Source organism: Castanea sativa, chromosome 1 (genome assembly GCF_040712315.1).
Source record: "Castanea sativa cultivar Marrone di Chiusa Pesio chromosome 1, ASM4071231v1".
NCBI classification, from domain to species: domain Eukaryota; kingdom Viridiplantae; phylum Streptophyta; class Magnoliopsida; order Fagales; family Fagaceae; genus Castanea; species Castanea sativa.
The window spans coordinates 65,455,704-65,466,886 of NC_134013.1; the positions used below are offsets into that span (position 1 = coordinate 65,455,704).

General features: G+C 32.0%; 1 protein-coding gene across 1 annotated transcript; it reads left to right on the plus strand.

The window, feature by feature from the left end:
- The first annotated feature begins 1,971 nt into the window (after positions 1–1,971).
- Positions 1,972–4,045, plus strand: LOC142622141 (GDSL esterase/lipase At5g14450-like). Its single transcript, XM_075795577.1, has 5 exons — positions 1,972–2,288; positions 2,395–2,604; positions 2,901–3,073; positions 3,185–3,458; positions 3,636–4,045. Exons 1-5 carry the CDS (start codon positions 2,024–2,026, stop codon positions 3,887–3,889), a joined length of 1,176 nt encoding a protein of 391 aa, XP_075651692.1. The 5' UTR covers positions 1,972–2,023; the 3' UTR covers positions 3,890–4,045.
- The last annotated feature ends 7,138 nt before the right edge of the window (positions 4,046–11,183 follow it).

The window sequence follows — 11,183 nt, forward strand, 5'->3', positions numbered from 1 at the left end:
AGTCAATAGTATCTACAAAATAAAATAATAGTTCCACCTATGGAGAAGATAACTACATCATAATCTTTATGCCATTTGTGGGTTCTAGTGAACTCAGCTGGTAAAGTCTTTGATGGTTGTATAAGAGATCTGGGGTTTGATCCTCGCCTACACCAAAAACTGATTGGTGTCTTGGTTTGATAATAAAGAACTATCATCAGAAGCAGACGTCATAGGTTGAAACATTCTCAAAAAAAGAAAAAGAAATCTCTATGCCATTTTTTTAATACATAGATAGTTTAGATGGAGAATTTGAACTTTAAATATCTCGGTTTAAAACACCGAGAGGTCTTAGTTGAGTTACAAAGTTTTTGGTAATATTTATGACATTTACTAACCGGATCTAATGGCAAGTCTCAATAGCTAGCATGATTTTTTATTCATTAAAAGTGTTATTTATTTATATTTAGTGTCCGTTTAGTAAATATTATTTTTGCCAATTTATTTTACTATTTGACTTATTTTTGCAACTATTCATGGGTCTTACTATACTATTTCAGCTAACTTTGACCTTTATTTACAATATTTTTAGCAAAAAAATTTTAATTTCAGTAAAATAAACGGATCCCAAATGGATAATTAAATATCTTCTGGGTTGAGAGTTGAGACATCTAGCTTTATAAACGTTAAAGAGAGCTGCGGCATGTGATACAACAGTTGCAGTAAGAGTATATAAATTATTATGATAACAACTAGATACGTGATGGTAGCTTGGATTATATGATGTATTGTGTTAATGTTTGAACAATGATTTCTTGGACTCAAGGACTGTAACAAATTATTTTAGACCCCCCATATGATTTTGCATCGATTTCGTGGTAAATACTGCTAATTATTGTCATATACATGCGACAATGCTTTGAGTTAGTCCATAATTAAGATTTTCTTCTTTTTATTATTTTATTATTTATTTATTTTTTTTAGGGGGTTACAACTTAACTTGTTTTATGGTGACAAAAAAATGCATAATATTTTGTGCTTATGTAGTTACCCCTTTTCTACATAAAAATATTATGTAAAGGCTATCATTTTAAGCGGAATAGTAGATGAAAGTGTTATCAACATGTACTTCTATAGAAACTAAAATATTGTGGTTAGCAAAAAAAAAAAAAAAAAAAAGAAAAAAAAATATTTTTAAGTGGACTCTTTGTGAAATTAGGATGGAACTACCCCATCTTGTTATGTAATTAGGAGGGGCCATTCCATTTTTTCCCTTTCCATTCCCCATTTTGATTTTGTATAAGAGATTTATATGGACTGAGTTCCACCTATTCATAAAAGTGGTATTTTCCAATATAAATATAATTACAATCTATTATTTTATATATAAAAAATCATGTATTAATTGTAAGTTTTGATAATGAATACAACACCATATAGCAAACGCAGACCAAGTAACATTATTGTGACATCAAAGGAACTGATCTGTAAGGCGAGATAACTAGGATCTTATGGATAAAATCACCAAATTTGGAATTAGTAATCTTGGATCAATATGTCATATTCTTAGATGAATAGTGAATTTTACCATAAATTTAATTAGTGAAATTCACTGTTAATGAGAGGATAAAATATTACTCTAGAAGTACTGGATAATTACTCCCAAATTCGAGATGGACAAGCTATAACAATGCAAGAATAACGTTTATTTGCAGCACGAAGTTGAGAAAAGTAGCTGGAGATGCCTTATAGAAAAGGGAACGTTGGATTTAGCAACAGCAGAGGAAAACAACAAATGTATGCAGTACTACTGACGTGGAATAAAAATAAATTTTTAATATTTCCCTTTTTTTTAAATAAAGATAAATATTTTTCTTTCCACTTGTTGGAAATGTACATGATTCTCATGTATATATATGTGTGTATATATATATATATATATATATTCATTTCTCTTTGCCTATATAAAGATGAGTGTGCCTATAACTAAGCATCTGGGAGTCTATATCACTATTAACAGTAAGGAAGTGTCAGTGTCCAGCTTATGAGTCAGAGTTTTAGTCTAGTGAGAATGGAGGTTGTGATTATTGCTGTGAGTTTACCTTTCTTGGTTTTGAGTGTGTTAGGTGAAGACATGACTGGCTTATCACCTTGTGATTTTCCAGCAATTTACAACTTTGGAGACTCCAATTCAGACACCGGTGGGATATCAGCAGCATTCTACGCAGCAGGGCAACCGTCCGGCGAGACTTTTTTCCATCAGCCAGTTGGAAGAGCTTCCGATGGGCGCCTTATAATAGACTTTATTGGTATCTTGCATTTTCAACTTGTTCTCAGCCCTGCAAGCATATATCTAGAATGGATGTTTTTCTAAATTTCACAGAAAATTTATCAGTTTATTGTGTTTTTATGCAGCCGAGTCCCTTAGATTGCCATACTTGAGTGCATACCTAAACTCAATAGGAACAAGTTTCAGGTATGGTGCAAATTTTGCCACTGGTGGATCAACCATTAGGCGGCTTAATGAATCCTTCTTTCTAAATGGTGTAAGCCCGTTTTCTCTAGATATCCAGATTGTGCAGTTCGACCAGTTCAAGGCGCGTACCAGCAATCTCTACAACCAAAGTAATATGAAACATTAACTGCTAAAAGAAAATAGTCCTCTCTGATTTTCATCTCCTTTATTTTAAGTTTATTATATGTTCAATTGAATAAGAGTGAGTTGATTCAAGTTGAGGGTGTGAAAAAAGATAGAGGAACCAAAAATAACATTATCAGTAAAAAAGAACTTGCAAATAATGAAGTAACAGAAAGTATGATTTTGTATAGAATAACATGATGGAAAAGAATACGTGTGGCTAGCCTTGACTAGTCCCTATAATTTTGGGACTAAAGGTTCATCGTTGTTGTTGTTTATGCAGCCCAGGAACAGTTCCACAGAAGAAATCTTCCAAGACCTGAGGACTTTTCTAAGGCTCTTTATACATTTGACATTGGCCAAAATGATATTGCTGCTGGTTTTCGAACAATGAGTGATAAACAGTTTCAAGCAGTAATCCCAGACATAATTGAGCAGCTAGCTACCGCAGTTCAAGTAAGTTGTACAAAATGTTCAAAGTCATATATCAATTGGATTTAACAAGATGCGAGTCAGATCAAACACGTTTATTGTGTGTTATGGCTAAAAGTCAACCATCTTTTTCAGCATCTGTACCAAGGAGGGGCAAGATCATTTTGGATACACAACACTGGTCCCATTGGCTGCTTGCCAATGACCCTACACTACTACCACCAACCAATGCCTGGCATTCTTGACGAGCATGGATGTGTCATAGCTCAAAATGATGTGGCTAAAGAGTTCAATTGGCACCTTGAGAGTCGTGTCATCAAACTAAGGGAACAGCTACCTGATGCTGCATTAACATATGTGGATGTCTTTGCGGCAAAGTACAAACTAATTAGCAATGCAAAGAAGCAAGGTAGTACTTCAATTTTGCTGTTACCATGATACTGTTGCTAGCTAAATCAGATACTAGTTGATACCTTCTTTCTGACCTTTACTATACCAATATGATATTTGTTACTTGTCACATGAAAATGAAGCTCTGCCAAGAATCTAACTTTTTCAAATGAAAAATTGGTTGGCCTTTTTGCAGGATTTGTGGATGCAAGAAACATTTGCTGTGGGTATCACGAGGATTACAAGCATGTGTGGTGTGGGAATAAGGATAAGATTAATGGTACTGAAATATATGCTGGGTCTTGTGAAGATCCTTCCTTGTACATTAGCTGGGATGGCGTTCATTACACTGAAGCTGCAAATCAATGGATTGCTAATCAGATGATCAATGGTTCATTCTCGGACCCAACAATTCCAATTACACATGCTTGCCATATGCGATCTGTATGATCAGAAATTTAGTTTTTTTCTTTTTTGACAAAAGATATGTATTCAATTTACACGTATAAATTCACAAACAAGCTACACAGAAAATTGTTTTAAAATGTTGTGTTTTAGCTACATGAAAGTCTCAAGAATAGATGTTCTCTCTGTTGATTAAAAAAAGATGTTCTCTCTGTTGGGGAGATAATAGATGTAGAGAGACTTCAATTGAGGAATTAATATAATATCTCCCGCCATCACTTGACCTAAAATTTTATAAATATGGTTTTGAGCGCATCCACTCTTGTTATTATTTTCCAATGTGGAACTTTACCACTTACCCAATCATACCACTTGTGTGGTTACACTTCTATTGGTCTTTCATAGCAATCCAAGTGCCATACATCACCATCAAGTCTAATTTGCTCACCAATAGAGTGCACTTAACTCAAATATGGGTGAGCAAACATGAGAGTTTCTATTGGTCTTTCATAGCAATCCAAGTGTCATAGACCACCATCAAGTCTAATTTGCTCACCAATAGAGTACCCTTTACTCAAATATGGGTGAGCAAACATGAGAGTTTTTCACTAATGAATACTTGTCCAATTGAAACATCATGGCACTGATACCACTTTTTGGAAAGATAGAATATACAGGGATACTACTTAAAGTGAGTTCCAGTTAGCTCAACTGATAAAGTCCCTGAAGGCTAAATAAGAGATTTAGGGTTCAATTTCCGTCTACACCAAAAACTGATTAGTGTCTTAGTCTGATTATAAAGAGCTATTACTAGGAGTGGATGCCATAAGTTGAAAGTCTCTCAAAAAACGGGACTTTACTTAACCTAGAAACTTAAGTTTGAGTTTTGGTCAAATTATATCATATTAACCACTCACTCTTATTAATATAATCTAATATGAGACTTTACCACTTAACTTCACCACTAACATGTGAATATTTCAACACTCTATGTTTGTTTAACAATCTAGCATTTAGTTGCACCCCAAAACTCCAACAATGATGGCAATTAAGGGAAGGAAAATGTTGGTGGTGACAATAGTGGTGGATGATGACAATGACAAAGATGGGAGGTTTATGGTTGTGGATGGGTAGATCGGCAAGGGTGGTTGGCAAAAGGTTTAATGTATGAAGTTTTATATATTACTAGTCGCAAACCTATGCTATGTGTAAGAATATATAATTACTCTGTAACTAGCAGGTGGCCTGCGCGACGTACGAATAATGCTGAAAGCTTTAGTATAAGGTGGTTTTGGAAATTGTGGATATTTTTATTACTAAAATCACCTACAATTATAGCAAAAACCTCAGAGCAAATAGCCATATTTTGTTCCCTATTAATAGTTGATCGTGAACCAATCAACCGCAAGCATTCATTGTGCATATCAGACTCGTTGAACCTATCCCTTGTCATATGACATGTCTAACCAAGGCGTTTTCTTATCAAGCATCTTCAATAATAGTTTAACCATGGCAGTGTCAAAGTCACTTAGTGATTCATGTCAAGGCAAAGCAACAAACACAATTTGATTTTGTCAAGGCTCTCTTGGGTCATGATACCCAAACAATGGTACAATGAAATGAAAAAGTAAGTATTTTCAATGATGGTTGAGCTAGACATGCTTCAACATATTTTATAAAGGTGTGCCTTTATAAAATACCAAGAAGAAGACATGTTTTCATATAGAAAGATTCTAAGCTAACCTTCAAATAATGATGACACCACATAATTTTTTCTGTCCACTTAGTTCTTAATTTGTACATTTGTGGTTCTCTTTGTTTCTTTCTTTGTTTTTATCTTTGGCAACTGAGTTTTTGTCATTAAGTAGGACAAATAGAATATGGGTAGATTGTGGTGATTATTTTAAAAATTTGCTGTCATATTATTCACTTAAAAATAATAAAAACTTTCTTACCCGTAGGTAAGTTAATTTTTTTCACCCCGTGTTAGTTAGAGGTCGATACACCATAAAACCGAAATTGGCATAAGCAACAATAAAGAAGACATGGTGAGACCAACCAATCCTTGAGAACCAAACAACACCGATTAATTAGCATATAACATGGAAAAAAAAAATGAATGCAAGCTATGTATATGCAAGTGCTTTAATAAACTAATCCCAATTTAACTATTTCTAATCCCCAACTAAATACAGAGCAAACAATTATGATTAATAGAATTCTCAAGTACGAAATAAAATTTATAAATTTTCTTTCAAGCATTTTATCAAACATTATGGATTCAAAATAAAGTATATAATTACTCTTGGGATCTTTGCAATGTGAATCCTACAAAAGTTTGGCCTTAGTTGATGTTTTGAATGTGAGTCTATCCATATAGATACACATGTCTATGCTTCGATTGCACATGGGTGGAGGAGCTTGATTTTTTTATTATTAAAATTTTATTAAGCTTCTTCCTCATTGATCATTCTACCTACCCAACAAAACTAGATTACTTATCAACTTGTCTTTTCCTTAAGGTCTACAAAGTACCAAATTCAACAAATTTTCTTAATCACATCCTCATGTAACATATTTATATCACTTACCTAAAGACCAAGTCATAAATTACAGAAATTACAATAAAAATCTCAACCAACAAACAATTCAAATATTAAAAAAAAAAAAAAAACCAGCATCTAGTCCAATTATCAAAAACTCATTACCAAACAACAGCAAAGTTGAAGCTTTGATCTCTCTCTGTCTGAGTTCTCTCACACATCGCAAACCACAAACTTAGCACCCCAAATAAAATAGAAGATAAAAATGAATGATAGAGAGGGAGAGAGAGAGTCAACAATATTTATTTACATGCAGACACTGATTTAGGAGTTGTTGTCCATGAGCTCGTAGAGGAAGAGTGGATCCATCAATATATAAACCAAACAATCTTTACACTTTTTCTTTTGGCTACAATTGAGGGATGAGAAAGGAAAACAAATAAGTAAAGGGAAAAAAGGGAAGAGAAATTTATATATTGATGGAAAGGGGAGTTGAAAGAGTTCAATTTTTGCAAGAAGAACTAAAGAGTTAAGAGAGAGAAAGAAGCTGAAGAGTTAAGAGAAAGAAATAAGTGAACTGTTTTTTCTGAAAGGAATTAAGTTCTGAACATAAATGCTGCATTGTTTAATTTCAGAGTGGAATGAAACAACCCCATATCATAAAGAGAAGTACAAACTTCAAAGAACTCATATAAACCTCATGCACTCTCGCATGAGGTCTCTGCTTTTATATATATATATATATATATATTAATATTGATGTGGTAGAATAAATGGTTAGTTTTCTAAAATTTATTAAAACTAATTTGTTCTCGTTAAAAATTGAACTATTTAAAAAAAAAATTCCACCTCTCTACCTCTACAAATATATCATTTTATTATTTTAAGTTTTTTTTGGGGAAAAAATTGGTGTATTTAATTGATATTATTCTTTTTTTAGAAGAGATATTAATTTTTTTTTCAAGTGATCTATATTCTTCAAACTTTTGTCATAGTGTGTTATGTTTTCCTTTTTTATTTCTACAACTAAATTTTTTTAAATTCAAAATTAATTATTTAAATTTCTCATTCTCTTAAGGAGATTGTCATGTTAATCAAATCTCATTACAACTTTACAATTGATATTACTCAAATAATTGATAGGCACATTCAAATATTAAAATTGTTATCTTTGATTGTTATATGTTATCTTATTGCATTATAAAATATTAAAAAAAGTATATAAGAAATTTTTTTGTTCTTTTTAATTGTTAAATGTTATCCTATTGCATTATAAAGAATTAAAAATAGTATATAAGAATATAGTATTATTCTATTATATAGCATGATTTGAATAATTTGGTGTTTATTGTTATATCTTTTTTTTTTTCTTTTCTTCTCATCTTATTTTATTTGACATTTAAATTTAGCCACATCTTTCATATCATTTGTTTCTTCGTTTAGACCCCTTAAAACTAGTTGTTTAACCTAATTAACTAACCAAGTTGATTATTAGGTTTATTATTCAGATCTAGGTTAAACAAGCATATATCATATCATGCACAGCAGATATGATGACCTAGAAAAACCGATAAAACGGACCGTTTCATGGTAAAAACCTATGGAGGATTTAACCTAACTATCCTCAAGGTAAAGAAAATCTACTATAAGAGAATCGAAGTTTTTACAACAGATTTAGCCCTAAATCTATTGCTACATCATGTGGTAACTTACTGACATGACCACGTGCAAGCTCCAAATCCGCTGACTTCTTCTCTTCTTGGATTTACACCAATACATGCACCTTTGCTTGTGACTTTGAGATCCCACTCAAATGTTTCAAATCATCATCAGTAATGATCTTGATGCAGCAACTATGTTCTACCAATGCTTGATGTAGATCTTGCTCTAGTAGATTCTTGTGTAGTTAGAAGGTACAAAATCTCTCAGATCTTACAAAGAGTAACACATAAGTCTTCCAAAAGTCTAAAAACATGGTTAGTGTTTCCCTTTTATATGTGAAGAAGTTGGAATGAAACCCTAAATGTTTTCGCGGACTTGAGACTATTTTAAAAATCTGCAGAATTTCTATTCCTGCAATTTTTGATCAATTGAGTCTAATTTCTTGATCGGTCAAGCAAGGCAAAAACTCTCTTCCTTTTTCTGCAGTCAGCTGGACTTCAAACTTTTAACTAACACTTTTAAGCATTGCCTAACACATTTAAACCTAAACCTTTAGAACCTAACATCATTAAATTATTTATATTTTCTCTCCTTTTTTATTTTTAATCACATATTCTAAAAGAGAATGTGAGAGAAATATAAAAAATATATAAAAATAAGATGAGTAGAAGAATACTAAAAAAAAAAAGTATAATTGTAAATAACAAATTATCCAAGCTATGCTACGTAATAGAATAACATTACATCATTATATAATTGGATAACATTTAACAATAAAATAAAATAAAATAAAAAAGATAACAAATTAAAATAAAAGCAAATGCATCAACCCAATGTAGAGTTCAAAAAAAAAAAAATCATCAACCTAAATTAGATGTGCAACAAAGAATTAAAAATTCACCAAAAAATGGAAGAGAGAGAGAGAGAGAGAGAGAGAGAGAGAGAGAGAGAGAGAGAGAGAGAGAGTATTCTCCTTTTATGTGGGAAAAATACGGATTGAATGAAATAGAGAAAAACAAATATTTATAATAAATAAAATGGGGAAAAGAAGAGTCAAAATAAAAGGAAGATGAAGGGAGAGAGGAATTGTAAGGTTAAGGTATAGGGTAATAGAGAGATAAAAAGGTAAAAGTGGGGAAAATGTTGGAAGAAAAGTAATTGTAAGGTCATTAATTAAAAGGAGAAAAATAATTAAAGAGGAGAGAGAAAATGTTGGAAATAAGTGGATGATATGACTGTTAATGTGGCTCAACACAAGCGCAGCAACAATAAATACTTCACCAAACTGTTTTCAAAAAAAAAAAAATGTTTTCAAACATTTCCTAAAACATAGCAGACCAAAGTTTAATACAATTCCTTAGATATGCTAAAATATAGCTCACCAGACTTAGGCACGATTCCTTAGGTATAATACATTAGGCTCTTCAAGTAAATTCAAATACATTTTGTATTGACCAATGAAATATAAATAATTTTTTCTTTTCCAATGACAATTAAACTAAATGCAATATAACCAATTTTGTAGTTAAACTTTATCCTAAAACTAATTAGTCACTATTACTATTATGGAGTAGTAGTTTATGATGTTACACATCCAAAGAAGTGGAATATATAAAGTTTACTTAAAGTATATGCAAATATTCAAATTTAAAAATAAATATGTAAAGGTTTAAAAAAAGGTATTTGTAAGGCTTTTATTAAACTTGAAAGAAAATGAAAAATCAATTGTTAATAATAATAAAATAATAATAATAAAATATTTAATGAGACCACCTTAAAAAATAATAATAATTATAAAAAATATATATTTAATGAGACCACCTTAAAAAACTTATCACGGGTGTATGATTAGTTTGGCTTTGCCCCCCTTAATATCATCATTCATCACTGTGACTGTCCCTCTTAAGCAAAACGAAAATGCCCATAAAATTCAACTAATCTAAAATCCAAGAAAACAAATTAGCAAGCCTTAAAAAAAAGAAAAAAAAAGCCCAATCACAAAGTCACCGATAAAAATCTAGAGAAATTTTTTTCCAATAAACTAATTTTAGACCTACCCCATAAAATTTAAATAAAACCAGTCTAATCTCACGGGTCAGATTCCCCCCCGCCCCCCCAAAAAAAAAAAGAACCTAATTGAGATGGTATTTCTCTCTGAGAAAATCAACATGGCATTGACATGGTATTTCTCTCTGTCTCATCTGGGCTGAGGCACCTTTCTTTCTATGATTCTCTCTATAAGACTATTTTTAACACTCTGATACATGATGACCTAGTGGTACTTTCTCTATGAGCTCAGTTACTTTCTGGCTTCTTTTATTAGTTGTTTATAACCCTATAAATTATACTAATAGATAGTACGTAAAGCATTATTCAACTTAATGATAGAAGAGTACTGTAGAACTCTTTCGAGTAAATCTCTTAGTTGTAAACTATGATTATTTTTATGTCAATTTCATATGAATTTATTATTATTTTTTTTCTATTCACAGTTAGACACATGAAAAATTATGGTAAAAGCTGTGGGTTTTTTTTTTTTTTTCCGTAGTACTAGATTTTTTTGTTAAAATTATGCACGTAAATGTGATGTAAAATGGATGACTAATAAGCAAAATTAGAGCTGTCTATTTTTTATAAGCTTACCTTCACAACTCCCATTAAGATAAGGATTTCCTTTGAATCCCCGAGCACAGTCAAAAAAATAGCTATCGTCTTCGTCATAGAAATTACATTCGACTTGGCGTTTGTGTTTGAGGGAGTCAAACAACTGAGTTGAATTAGCGGTCCAGTTATATATCGCCCAGTCCAACACCACAGGAACGTGATCCGAATGTTTCACAGAAGTGGGATGTGGTTTGCTTTTCCACAACCAAAATCGGTCAACTAGGAAGGCATATTTGCATTCCTCTCTTTCTATTTTTGGCACATTGCATTTCTCTCTTATTGGTTCTTTGTCCTCTAAACTTCTGAATTCAACATCAAAAGTTTGAAGGCCATAAGGAACACTCCTCGTGTCGCAGCTATTGGAACTCAGACTTTTGTTTACCGTCATGCAATTCGACTTGCACCCAAAAACCGAGGGAGGATTCCCGTTTATTGCTGCAAAGTTGTCGCAGCCAACCGAAATGGATGTA